A 15,033-nucleotide genomic window follows, 5' to 3' on the forward strand; every position below is an offset into this window, starting at 1 on the left:
TCAATGAGATCAATGACGTCAGCTACGTTAAATAAAATAGCCGCCTTTATAGCAAGGTACCCAATTTAGCCTGAGTCGGTGGCCTTAGTTACTACAGACACGATCGGGATTCGATCTCTAGACCTCTCGGGGTAGCCTGGCGTGCTCTAGAACTAACACAAACCCAGTTAGAACCACACAGACTAAGAATAAACTAGGCACCGTTTGTCCTAGCCTAGCCAGGAAATTGGCGGGAAAATGTGTGCACGCTCCCAACAGACGATGATGGATGGCGACCTGAAGAAAGCAACCCGCTCCACGGAGCTAGGAATGTCAGCCATTTTCTTGACAAATCGGCCATTATCAATATCTACAGCCGCGCGTGCTAGGGTAACCTCAGAGCTTAAGGACGGCAGAAGCTTGACCTCAGAGCTTAACGATGGCAGGAGCTTGACCTAATTTAAGAATGTTTTTTTCAGTGAATGGAAGCCCTAAGCTAACCACCAACTGTGTAAAATATTTTCTATACTCACTGACTTCATAACCCGTGGAATTATTTCATTTCATTAAATATTTCATGTAAATATTTTGATATAAAAATAATAAAAAGGGCTGAATGCACTTGGGTTTTGTAGCCAATTAAAAATTTGATTAAAGACAGTTTTTAAAAATTGGGCTTGTAGCCAATTAAAATTTTGATTAAAGACAATTTAAAAAAAACTAAATAATTTAAATATAAACATTTTTTTTCCTATATGATAGTGGAAAACTATTACAGCTTTATATGTAAGACTCTAGGCCCTACTCGTAAATGTTTTAACAGAACTTTTTGTATTAAAATGTTTAATGTATATATATATATATATATATATATATATATATATATATATATATATATATATATATATATATATATATATATATATATATATATATATATATATATATATATATATATATATATATATATATATATATATATATATATATATATATATACATATATATATATATATATATATATATATATATATATATATATATATATATGTATGTATATATATATATATATATATATATATATATATATATTACGGTGTATCATGACGACAGTGCTGAGAATTTTCTCTAGCAGAAGAAGCTTTGTATATCATACATGTTTTATAAGCTCTGTATATCATACATGTGTCACAATGTCTTAATTTTTTATGATGCAGCAAGCGCCGTCTGTCCGGGAGGAATCGTTTAAAGGCCATAAGTCTATCCAAGTCTAAGGGCCACTTTAAGCAACAATTGGCCCGTCTGAGTGATGGCCTCGAGTGCACGTGGTGTCTGGCCTAGATTGTAATGCAAAACTCGTCTGAGCTGAGCTAAATAAAACGCTAAGCTCCCGGCAGTCTGGACACTGCTACTCGCAGCTTGTATGCAACCATCAGATGCCGTTGTGACCGACGCCTAGACACTGCTACTCGCAGCTTGTATGCAACCATCAGATGCCGTTGTGACCGACGCCTAGACACTGCTACTCGCAGCTTGTATGCAACCATCAGATGCCGTTGTGACCGACGCCTAGACACTGCTACTCGCAGCTTGTATGCAACCATCAGATGCCGTTGTGACCGACGCCTAGACACTGCTACTCGCAGCTTGTATGCAACCATCACATGCCGTTGTGACCGACGCCCTTCTATAATGCAGGAGAAATCTGCTTTAAAACTGTTGAGCGGGGCTTAGTGCCCCACCTAGGGGGTTTCTGTTGTGTAAAGTGTAGTTAAGATAAAAGCTTTAGTTACAAGAAAAGTGTACAATTTTAAAAGTGTATTTTTTCTGCAGAGTCGCTTGTCTATAGTGAATCGTGTTGAGTAGCTGATGTAGAGTGAATCGAATGTGTGAATGGTGTTATAGAGTGAATTGTGAAGTGTGATTTATGTAGAGTGGTTGATGTATAGTGAATTGAGAAGTGTGACTGATGTAGAGTGAATCTTGAAGTGTGACTGGTGTTATAGAGTGATTCGTGAAGTGTGACTGATGTAGAGTGAATTGTGAAGTGTGACTGGTGTTATAGAGTGAATTGTGAAGTGTGACAGGTGTAGAGTGATTCGTGAAGTGTGACTGGTGTTATAGAGTGAATCGTGCAGTGTGACTGGTGTAGAGTGTATTGTGAAGTGTGACTGATGTAAAGTGTACTCCCACAGTTAGGACTCTGCATTTCTCTCACTCCTCAAGGTGCGATCTACAGTTACAAGCTTTTAACTCTCTCGCTCTACCGCTAGACCATGCTGTTCCCCTAAGCATCCTCAATAAACGGAGCAGTTTACGAAGAAAAATTTGACACACACACACACACACACACGCACGCACGCACGCACGCACGCACGCACGCACACACACACACACACACACACAAACCTTTGACATCATGTGGTTTAAATTAGTGTAACATCACTTGAAAAATATAAAAATCGCTTTAGAATGAAGATTATTTTTTAAATTTCTGATTGTTTTTCTTTTTATTTCTGCGTTAAATGTATTTCTATCCCCCCCCCCCCTCTCAAAGTCTTCATAACAAGTAAAAACTCATTCATTTGCAAGAAACAGGGAAATAGTTTAATCAAAATTGTAAAAAAAAAAGGTTGAAAGCTACCAATTTTTATCTTTATTTAAAAACAAATTCTTCCAGCGTTGAGTTTTAATTACAAGTTTAATTAAATGCCGGGGGATTCAATCAATGAATCAATAAAAATAGTGGGTGGGATCGACAAGGAATGCCCTAACAGGTTTTTTTTAAAAAAACATGAACGAATAGATTGAACATGATTACTTAAGTTTCTGTCTACATTATTTTTACAATTTTATTAAACTACACAAGAGTTAGTCGACCCATGAACAACAACAGATGAAGGTCGAATAGTGTAAAACAACAGATGGGGATGGGGGGAGGGCGGTGATCTATTATGGCGTCCATCTATTTACGCCGATTCCCCCCCCCCCCCCCCCCTTTACACCCCCCCCCCCAACCAAAAAATCATAACAAAAAGCCAGAACCATTTCAACGCTTCTTTGTTCCTCAGGAATACAAAAAACAAAACAACAAAACAAAAGTACTTCAGACGGTTTTAAGCTCAGCTGATGTCGTCAGTATACAATAGTCCGAATCTCTCTCCCGCGCACCCCCCCCCCCCCATACACACACAAACACCTCCTCCAGGTGTTGGCATCGTTAGCAGACGACCTCAAGAGGTAGGTCAAGATGGAAATAGGTTAGGTCACACCGGAAATGGGAGTTTTATGGTCATATTTAAAGCAAATGTGAACATTGTTGAGACGCCGCGTAGCTGTGTTGTTTAAAGAGTTGATCTGTCTGCTATCACTTTTGTCAAGTTTGTTACTAGGTCTTCTTTTACTTATGTCAAGTTTGTTACTAGGTCTTCTTTTACTTTTGTCAAGTTTGTTACTAGGTCGGCTATCACTTTTGTCAAGTTTGTTAATAGGTTTTTTATCACTTTTGTCAATTTTGTTACAAGGTCTGCTACCATTTTTGTCAAGTTTGTTGCTAGGTCGGCTATAACGTTTGTCAAGTTTGTTACTAGAAAAGAAAGCTTGTCATTAATGTTGATTTAACGTTTCAAAATTCGTATCAGAGAAAGCATTCGTATCATTTATGTGAGATATGCATTTGAATAGGGGTAAGCCTCTGTTACTGAGGTTATGTTATGTAAGATAAATATGCTAAGACACAAAAAAGTTGAAGACTACAACAGAACTGTTGTCATTATCAAGCGGAAATAACTTAACAAAAATGTAGCCAAAATATTCTACCAAGGAAATTAAAAGATCGGGAAATAACTACAAAAAAAAAAGAATAAAACGTTCACTCAACAATTGATAATATAAATAAGAAAAAAATCATCCGAAAAATAAAAACTAAAATGGACAAAAAAATCTGTTCCAAACTTTTGACATAAAACTCCGTTGAGCGGCTCCAGGATTGGCAAACAGGAAATGGCTTTGTACAGTAAAAAGTAGCCAGGGAAAAATTCATACAGAAATGTCGCTCCATGCAAAAAGTCATCAATTTTTCTTTTGATTGAATTCATACGAGTCTCGGCCAAACCGACTGATCAATTCGATCGTGTTTTCATCCAAATAATGACAATTTCTGATGGGAAATATCACAATAAGGGCATTATATAACGCCCATCATAATATCACAAGAGGCATTATATAGTGCCCTATTCTTAGATCGTGAATGAATGATGGTCTGTAATTTGTTAATCAAGAATTTAAATATTTGTGTGGTTTGAACAGCTACAAATTAGAGAACATTGTATTTCTTGTGAGGATGGATGTCATACATTTGATGTTTGAAATATTGATGATATCGTAAAATTGATGTCTATTTGACAATTCAGATATTGATATGTCAATTGATGTGTGTGTGTGTGTGTGGGGGGGGGTGTTGGAATAACATTGTGTAAAAAGTTTTTAGCCGTAAAGTCCTCAGGTGAGAATTGTAAAGTTTAGTGTAAGAATAAATTTACTTCAGTGTAAGAGTATATTTACTTCACAATCATGACAAAATTAAATCGCACCAATATTTGAAAGAGTTGTAAACAGATTTTCTTCCAGGCATCTCTTTGGAGGGGGTCGGTGACCCCCCCCCCCACCCCAAGAAAGTCTACCCCCCTCCCCACCCCAAGAAAGTCTACCCCCCCTCCCCCGAAAAAAGTGGAATTTATATAGAAAACATGGATTAACAAGCGTCCGCCCCCCCCCCCCGCGTAAAGTTTATTCCACTTTCCTCGACAATATCAAGTGCCCCCCCCCCCCCCCCGTCGGAGGAAAAGTCTGGAAGAAACACTAGTTATAAATAATTTAATTACATACCTGATTGACACCATTTATTAAAAAAAAACTATCAGACAGTTTCTTATATTGTTATGTCGATTGTATAGCTTCCAGCTTTGTCAAATGAACCAGAGATGACCTGAGCTTTTAAATTATAACTTACAGAAATAAAACCAAATCTAAACGAAAACTCTAATTTAACTGATTTTTGTTTAACTTTTATAGGGGTACCTGCCAAACACTCCATGCAATTTAATTATAGTTTCATGTCGCCCCAACCAATTTACTAATTAGACAACACTTTTTTTTACATTTTGCATGTAGGCCGAATGTGATAAAAAGAACGTTAAGAAAAAAAAAGTTTCTGTTAAATTTGTTTTAAATCTTTTTAGACAGACAGATGTGTAAACTAGTCGGTGACGTGATAATGGGGAATTTTCAGATCTTGACTTTCTAGTTTTTTCTGCTGATTCACCCAAATTGTTATTTGTTAATACTTATGCTGTTGTATGATTGTAATCGTCCTTCAACTTATTCCCTTTCAGCATCAATCATGATTGAAATATAACGTCGTATGATTGAGATATAACGTCGAGTGATTGCATGTACATTGAAAATGGCTGTTTGGTTTCGGACATATTTTTGTGGAACGATCGATGTAAGAGGTAGATGTTTGTCTGATTTATGACGCCGCTGATCGATGTAAGAGGTCGATGTTTGTCTGATTTATGACGCCGCTGATCAATTTTAAATAAGCGATCTATGCCTGACAAGGGTTCTATGTCGTCTGACAGATTTCTGCTCACTGCCTCTTCGTCAAACGGTGGCCTTGACACAGCCATGACGTCTGCTATACACACGCTAAACTTCCATTATCAACGCTGTGAGGTTCCTTCATCAAGAAATATCGAACAAGAATGTAGGTCAAGATTTGGAGTTCAACTCTTTGCGCAATATGTTTTCTAAAAGCCAGTTATTTCCTGAAATAACGTCACGAAGTCTATGATTAGACAGAGTTGCGATGTAGCATTAAAGACTTCACGGGAAACATAAAAAAAAAATATATATAACCATATTACTTCTAAAATTTAATTTAAAAAGTCATTTCGAAAGTCCGCCCGGAAGCTAGTAATTCTCTACAGAACTTTCAAAGAAATGTTTTAATTAGCCGACCGGGGTATAATTACAGTCATTTGAGTGCGACCTACTGTCATACTTTTACTTATATAAGTCGATATACTGCTATAATTAAAATTACATCGATACTTTAAAGTGAGCCTTATTAGTTTTCTCCTAAATACTAAACTAAATTGTAGGTCTATTAAATGAAATAGGGAATGGGGTTTGTTTCTCAAGCGGGCCACGATTACGGCAAAACAAATTTATTGACTCGTTTTTGGATTCGCCTTTTTAAAGTACAGCTTATACATAATCTTTTTATTTGTTTCGTTTTCTTTTCACGATCCAAGTTTTAGATGATAGACCCGCGAGTTAGGGGTGTGGGTTTGTCAATGACTGATTGACGGGGGTACCAGGGGAAGTAAGCCTCCATTGGACCACTTTATTATGGCCATCAATCGGAGACGCGACCGGTAGCTGATAGTGTACTACACCATTCAAACCAGACGACTCCCCGGGTTTCTCTATCGGCCCGTGGACGGGGAACAACGTGAATAAACTAATATGGCGGCCGTCACGTGTCAGATTAGATGAGCAAGATATCGGTCGTGTGGGTGTGTGGGGGTGGGGGATGTGTGGGTGTGGGGGACGTGTACTTTCTGTGGATGGCCATGGTCACAGTGCTTATATCACCCATATAAGCGCCCAAAAGGGATGCCTTGCCAGTTCGGGCGTTTAGACCCAACCTTATCTGTTACATAAGGAACGATCAATTCACCAACCATTTTAATAGAAAAGTAGTGACGGGCAAGGTTATGTAAATAAATGTCTCAGATTGCGGTTAATCTTAGTTTTTACAGTACGTCCAGTCTGGGGTGGTCATTATTTCAAGAAAGGTCAAAGACCTCCAGAACTCTCTTGTGTCGCCCCCCCCCCCTTCCCCCAAATAGGAACAAAAAAATAATAAGACAGTAATTGTCGAGAGTGGAATTATTTTCACTGTCTCGTCCGCGTTAAGCTGCCAATTTTGTGGCCCGTGACTAAACAATTTGGTTGAGTCTCGCGCTTAACGGTAGCGTTGTTTCATTGCCGGCAGTGACGTCACGATTGACGTCATGTTAAGTATTTTGACGTCATGTCAAAAACAAAAATTCAAGAAAATTGAGACAAGACCTACATTGTTAGAAGACATTGAAACAATACCTACAGAGCAAGAAGACCTAAGACACAAGACCTACAGTGCCAGAAGACCTTAAAACAATACCTATATTGTTAGAAGACCTTGAGACACAAGACCTATATTGTTAGAAGACCTTGAGACACAAGACCTGCAGAGCTAGAAGACCTTGAGACACAAGACCTACATTGGTAGAAGACCTTGAGACACAAGACCTGCAGAGCTAGAAGACCTTGAGACACAAGACCTGCAGAGCTAGAAGACCTTGAGACACAAGACCTGCAGAGCTAGAAGACCTTGAGACACAAGACCTGCAGAGCTAGAAGACCTTGAGACACAAGACCTACATTGGTAGAAGACCTTGAGACACAAGACCTGCAGAGCTAGAAGACCTTGAGACACAAGACCTGCAGAGCTAGAAGACCTTGAGACACAAGACCTACATTGGTAGAAGACCTTGAGACACAAGACCTGCAGAGCTAGAAGACCTTGAGACACAAGACCTACATTGTAAGAAGACCTTGAGACTAGACTTACAGTGCTAGAAGATCATGAGACACAAGACCTATAGAGTAAGAAGACCTTGAAACAATACCCACAGAGAAGACCTTGAGACACAAGACCTGCAGAGCTAGAAGACCTTGAGACAAGACCTCCAATGGTACTCACCCATACGTAGAGTGTCGGTGAAGACAGGACAAGGGCGACCACCCACACACAGGGCAACATCGTCTTCGTGTTCTCCACAGTACACCAGGATCTGGCCTTCATAGGGTGGACGATGACGATATACCTGGGGATAGAGGTCACGTGATTATGTGGGGCGGACGATGACGATATATCTGGGGAGAGAGGGGTAGAGGTCATGTGACTAAATGGGGTGGACAATGACGATATACCTGGGGATAGAGGGGTAGAGGTCACTATAAGGGGTGGACAATAACGATATACCTGGGGAGAGAGGGGTAGAGGTCACTATATGGGGTGGACGATGACGATATACCTGGGGATAGAGGGGTAGAGGTCATGTGACTAAATGGGGTGGACAATGACGATATACCTGGGGATAGAGGGGTAGAGGTCACTATAAGGGGTGGACAATAACGATATACCTGGGGAGAGAGGGGTAGAGGTCACTATATGGGGTGGACGATGACGATATACCTGGGGATAGAGGGGTAGAGGTCATGTGACTAAATGGGGTGGACAATGACGATATACCTGGGGATAGAGGGGTAGAGGTCACTATAAGGGGTGGACAATAACGATATACCTGGGGAGAGAGGGGTAGAGGTCACGTGATTATATGGGGTGGACGATGACGATATACCTGGAGATAGAGGTCACGTGATTATAGGGTGGACGATGACGATATACCTGGGGATAGAGTGGGAGAGGTCACGTGACTATAGGGTGGACGATATATTAGGCTTTAAGGTATTACTATTGGCAGTGTCGATAGCTACATAGGATGTACTTGAGTAGTTTATAAACAATGGTGTAAGCTTTAGAAGATCTGTGTAATAAACCAGAAGTCTTTTTAAATCTAAGCTACTTTTAAAAACCGCACATTTAATATATGTGCATCAGTGGCGTAGCGAGGTCGGGTGTCACCCGGTGCGGCACTTAATGGTGTCACCCCCCCAGAGGCATAGAGACCCTTCCCAGGGACAAACTTTCAAATTTTCGATTTGCACCCCCCTCAAACTTTCGATTTGCACCCCCCCCCCCCCTCAAACTTTCGATTTGCACCCCCCCTCGAGTTTTTCTCTATATATTTTGCTATTTTTTGCCTTGGTGTCACCCCGCTAAATGGTGTCACCCGGTGCGGTCCGCACCCCCCGCCCCCCCCCCCCCCCCGCTACGCCCCTGATGTGCATTCAAAGATTGGCCAAATTCTATCATGTACAAAATCAATATATGTTCAGTCAGTTTATTCCTCACTGAAACGGATTGAAAACATGTTTCAAATTTGATGTACAGATTAGGAATATGATCACCGTTTTCTATTCAAATTACATTTCCGACATGTGACGTACTAGTACGAGGCGCATGCGCGGATCAACCGGGTGAACAAGTAAAACTTCGGTCTCAGCAAATGATATACAAGTATAAGTATATCAAATATCAAGTTCAGTCTTCCTTACATAATAAAATAAATTGCCCTCTCTAAAACATTTTTTAAACTGATTAAACTTGAGGTGGAGTTCCAAGGGAAATAAAAAAACTGGGGGAAGTAATTTGGTCTATCTTTGAAGTGTAAATATTTGTTGCTATTAAATAAAGGGCGAGAAGTCTGTACCACTCTACCCACGAGTCGCAGGAAGTAATCAACAGGCCGCATACGTCACGAGGGTTTCTGGCCGCCATCTTGAGCCGGTCAGACTCACGGCGGGCTTCGCTGCTGCAGGGGCCGCACACTTAAGTGGTTTACTGTCACGGCTAGCTGGCCAATCTGGGCTTGCCGGCAATTTCCGGCACCCGGCCTGCACCCTGCTGTTTGTGTACGTTGTGAACTTTGAGTAGAATGCCGGAATGGTTACGTCACTGGAGGTCAAGAGGGTTCATTCAATGTCAAGACATCATGTCCAAGATTATATGTCCAGACATCATGTCCAAGATTCATTCAATGTCCAGACATCATGTCCAAAATTGATCAAGCCACAATGTCCAAGATTTATTCAATGTACAGCCACCATGTCCAAGATTCATTTAATGTCAAGACATTACGTCCTAGATTCATTCAATGTCCAGACATCATGTCCAAGATTCATTCAATGTCCAGACATGTTTGTACTGGTCTAAAATACAAACCTGGCGTTTCTTCCAATAGCATATTTATTGTTTCCATAGAATATTCATATTTTAATTAGTATTTGAAATCAAGCGGGAATGAGCTACCCTACACTGTCTCGTGTAATGTTATATTCTAGTAAGGGTTGGGATTGCACTTCCAGTGGGCTATAGAAATGTGGCGGGGTGAGGTGGGGGTGGGGGTGTAATTGTTTGACAAAACCGCTCGTGTGTCCAGTAAACCCAATGGGGCTAAATGGTCTTAGAATATTTTATGAGAGTATGATATAAAAGTATACAATTCTTAGGGTATTTGAGAAAACGGAAATATCGTTAAATACCACTTCCGATTACCGGAAATATATCAAACATTGACAGAAACCTATGTCTATGATCCATTCAAGTTGAACCAACAAAATCCATTTACAGTAGCCACGATACACGGCCGAACACCTTATGGTGGTAGAGACGAGGTGAGCAAATCTGTTGCTGACCTCACGTGCAGATGGACATTCAGCGTGGGAGTCAGGTCACGCTGACCTACCACTACATTAGTTCAGTCGAATTAACTGTTGCTAATATACATTAGCATACACTAAACGATGGAAAAATACCACGGAAAATATGGAAGTAATTTTTAAAAAAAAAGTAATTTTGTTTTTCAGACGAATTTTTCACATCGTTCTAACAAATCCAATCTTGTCCACACATCCCCGCACACCAGTCCCGCACATGCCCACAATTCCCACAAGACTGCAGCTAGACGGTGTGGAGTCAAAGCCCAATCATGGCGCGCAAATAAACAAAGTCACAGAGTATGTGCTAGCATCGTCAGCAGAGGTAGGGCCAGACGGAGTTGTCTGTTCTTGGTAGCTAGACTAGGTTGTCTGTTGTTGGTGGCTAGACTAGGTTGTCTGTTCTTGGTGGCTAGACTAGGTTGTCTGTTGTTGGTGGCTAGACTAGGTTGTCTGTTCTTGGTGGCTAGATTAGGTTGTCTGTTCGTGGTGGCTAGACTAGGTTGTCTGTTCTTGGTGGTGTCTGTTCTTGGTGGCTAGACTAGATTGTCTGTTCTTGGTGGCTAGACTAGGTTGTCTGTTCTTGGTGGTGTCTGTTCTTGGTGGCTAGACTAGATTGTCTGTTCTTGGTGGCTAGTCTATGATGGCCACACTATGATAGCGCGACAATGATGGCCTTACTGTGATGGCCAGACTATGATGGTAATACCGCGATGGCCCCTACACGTCAACAACTGACAGTCCCTAAGCACCCTCCCCCCCCCCCCCCCCCACTCCCTGTCTACCATACCACCACGCAACAACATTTAAAAAATTAAAGTACAAATGTTCCAATAACAGGACAACCAGATAGGCGGGGCTAACACAGATTGGCCATTTTGTTTACGACATTTCTGTCTAAAAATAGCGCCCAATCAATTGAGCCGATGGTTTGAACAACTAAGATATTAATTAGCCACATCTAATGCTCTTTGATTATTTTTCTTCCTAGACGGTATTGATTGTGTTTTTCATTAAGAAACGTATTTATAGGGTGTGGGATAATTAATGAATGAACAGTACGATATAATGACAAAAATAAATAATAACGTATAATATAATAAACATATTTTAAATTTTATGACAAATATAATTTTTATTTTTCCGACGAGGATGCCTATTCTAATTAAAAAAATATTTTCAATTAAATTTTTGAACGTTGTGTGAAAAAATATGCGAACATTGCAATAAACAATTTGTATTTTTAATGTATTTTTTTTAATTAAAGTTTTTGTAAATCGATTTGTTTTAATTGAATTGTTTATTTCAGAATTTGACAAACACTACTTGTGGTCCGATGCTGTGGGTTACAAAATGAGTTGGTCTTTATAAGACTTTATCAAGCTGTCCCACAAAATGACCAAGTATTTAAAGACTCTATCAAGCTGTTCACAAAATGACCAAGTATTTAAAGACTCTGTCAAGCTGTTCACAAAATGACAAAGTGTTTAAAGACTCTATCAAGCTGTTCACACAATGACCAAGTGTTTAAAGACTCTGTCAAGCTGTTCACACAATGACCAAGTGTTTAAAGACTCTGTCAAGCTGTTCACAAAATGACCAAGTGTTTAAAGACTCTATCAAGCTGTTCACACAATGACCAAGTGTTTAAAGACTCTATCAAGCTGTTCACACAATGACCAAGTGTTTAAAGACTCTATCAAGCTGTTCACACAATGACCAAGTGTTTAAAGACTCTATCAAGCTGTTCACACAATGACCAAGTGTTTAAAGACTCTATCAAGCTGTTCACACAATGACCAAGTGTTTAAAGACTCTATCAAGCTGTTCACAAAATGACCAAGTGTTTAAAGACCCTATCAAGCTGTTTCACAAAATGACCAAGTGTTTAAAGACTCTATCAAGCTGGTTCACAAAATGACCAAGTGTTTAAAGACTCTATCAAGCTGTTTCATAAAATGACCAAGTGTTTAAAGACCCTATCAAGTTGTTCCACAAAATGACCAAGTATATAAAGACTATCAAGCTGTTCACAAAATGACCTATCACTATCTCCTACCCAAACCCAAATCCTAATCCTACTCGTTACCACAGCCCTCAACTTAGCCCTCAGTTAAACTGGACCTAACAACGAAACCGGAAGAGCAAACACGCTGCTGTTCCTACAGTTCTCCACCCTCCCCCTTCACCACCTTCACAATATGCCTAAATAGTCTCTTTCATAAAATACAGGAATCTTCTATCTTCTACCCACGCATCAAGCCCACCACAGACAATTCCATGAAAATGTGGAATCTATTTTCGTTTTATTTCACCCACGTCACAAACAAACGAACTGATAGGTCACAGTGATCTTCACGGTCCATTAACATTCAAAGTGCAGCAATTAAAAACGTGACCACATTTGTTAAAAGATTTATATCAGGCTTCTTTCTGTTTTTCTTAATTACATAAGATAATTAGCTCATTAAAACTAAATCATGCTTATCATTCCACTCATCAATGGCAAGAGGGTGAAAAGAATTTAACAAGAGCCAACGGATGAAAAAAATTAGCCAAATTATATTATCGTCAGTAGCTAATTACTAGTTTGTCAGCAGCCAAATACAATTTTGTCAGTAGCCAAATACAATTTTGTCAGCAGCCCAATACAATTTTGTCAGCAGCCAAATACAATTTTGTCAGCAGCCAAATACAATTTTGTCAGCAGCCAAATACAATTTTGTCAGCAGCCAAATACAATTCTGTCAGCAGCCCAATACAATTTTGTCAGTAGCAAAATACAAGGTAGTCATCAGCCAAATACAATTTTGTCAGCAGCCAAATACAATTTTGTCAGCAGCCATATACAAGGTAGTCAGCAGCCAAATACAATTCTGTCAGCAGCCAAATACAATTTTGTCAGCAGCCAAATACAATTTTGTCAGCAGCCAAATACAATTTTGTCAGCAGCCAAATACAATTTTGTCAGTAGCAAAATACAATTTTGTCAGCAGCCAAATACAATTTGTCAGCAGCCAAATACAATTTTGTCAGCAGCCAAATACAATTTTGTCATCAGCCAAATACAATTTTGTCAGCAGCCAAATACAATTTTGTCAGCAGCCATATACAAGGTAGTCAGCAGCCAAATACAATTCTGTCAGCAGCCAAATACAATTTTGTCAGTAGCCAAATACAATTTTGTCAGCAGCCAAATACAATACTGTCAGCAGCCAATACAATTTTGTCAGCAGCCAAATACAAAATTCTTAACAAAAATAATTATTTATTTAAACAGGTACAACTTGTCAAGAATTAATATTTTTTCTCAGGTCTAATTTTTTTCACAAAAAACAAAATTTGATTAACTGAGCCAAAAACAACCTTAGAAAAATAAAAAAAAATTGAAGACTGTTTATAACGAAGTGAATTTATTTGCTTCAAAATCTTGTTACGCTCAATTTTGAAATTCGCGATGTTATATTTGAAGCTATTTTGCTGGGTCTATAATTTTAGCCAGAAATGTAAGCCAGCAATGTTAGCTAGAAATGTTAGCTAGAAATGTTAGCTAGACATGTTAGCTAGAAATGTTAGCTAGAAATGTTAGCTAGACATGTTAGCTAGAAATGTTAGCTAGAATTGTTAGCTAGAAATGTTAGCTAGAAATATTACACCCTTGTTTTGTTAGCTTAGCTCTCAACCATATTTTTTTTTTACATACGTTGATTTCATTAACACATAGAAAAACCGATTTCATATGCGCTATAATACATCACACCTCGCTAATTCCTTGTTTGATTACAAAAAAAAACGGGTTCAATTTCGATACGTTTTTCGTGTGATCCACAGCATCTGAGGTTTACAAATTGCATAAAAAAATCAGGTAAACATGTAGATTTAGTAATTAAATACAATAAATAGATCGCGTCGAATGACGCACTCCACGAAGATTGTTTAAAATGGATCAATTTTTTTTAGCTTGTCGTCATTGGCCGGAAACCACTTTAATCAGCTGAGTAGCATCGACAGGGCCCTATGTCTGTAGGCAGACGATGCACGTGCGTGTGTGCGTGTGTGCGTGTGTGCGAGCAGTGCCTCCCTTCACCAAAATGTCTTACCTTCAGCGTGTACTCTAGCAGCGAAAGAACCCCCCCCCCCCGGCTGTTGTGAATGCAGGGATCAAACTCCCCAGGAAAACATCGTACATTGTTCGTCGTCTGGCAGGGGAGAGAACTGAGGATACCCTGCGGCAGGAGAAGACAACTCTGTGATCTCATTCGTGTCAGATTCTAGACATCTGTTGGAGCGATGCTGGGAGCGACACAGATCATGAAGGATTTGTTATCGGCGATCTGTTTCTTGCCCAGTTTTTGAAAGCATGTTGCAAAGACGTTTCAATTATTTATAGTTTGTGGACCATGCGCCGCTATGTTTACTTTCTTTGACTTCACCACAGGAGCTGGGTGAACTTAACCACAGGAGCTGGGTGAACTTAACCAACTTAACCACAGGAGCTGGGTGAACTTAACCACAGGAGCTGGGTGAACTTAACCACAGGAGCTGGGTGAACTTAACCACAGGAGCTGGGTGAACTTAACCACAGGAGCTGGGTGAACTTAA

The 15,033-nt window shown here is 39.6% G+C and overlaps 1 protein-coding gene across 2 annotated transcripts in view; it reads right to left on the minus strand.

Annotated features, from left to right (window-relative positions):
* LOC131948566 (G-protein coupled receptor 54) overlaps window positions 1-15,033 on the minus strand; it is a 93,649-nt gene that overhangs the window by 7,349 nt on the left and 71,267 nt on the right. For both annotated transcript variants that reach the window (XM_059310167.1, XM_059310161.1), the window contains exon 5: window positions 7,793-7,916. In XM_059310167.1, the coding sequence (XP_059166150.1) occupies window positions 7,793-7,916 (124 nt within the window). The remainder of the gene's footprint in view (window positions 1-7,792; window positions 7,917-15,033) is intronic.

Source organism: Physella acuta, unplaced genomic scaffold (assembly GCF_028476545.2).
Source record: "Physella acuta isolate Inbredline_101_S28 unplaced genomic scaffold, ASM2847654v3 ptg000059l, whole genome shotgun sequence".
In the NCBI taxonomy this organism is placed as follows: Eukaryota; Metazoa; Mollusca; class Gastropoda; family Physidae; genus Physella; species Physella acuta.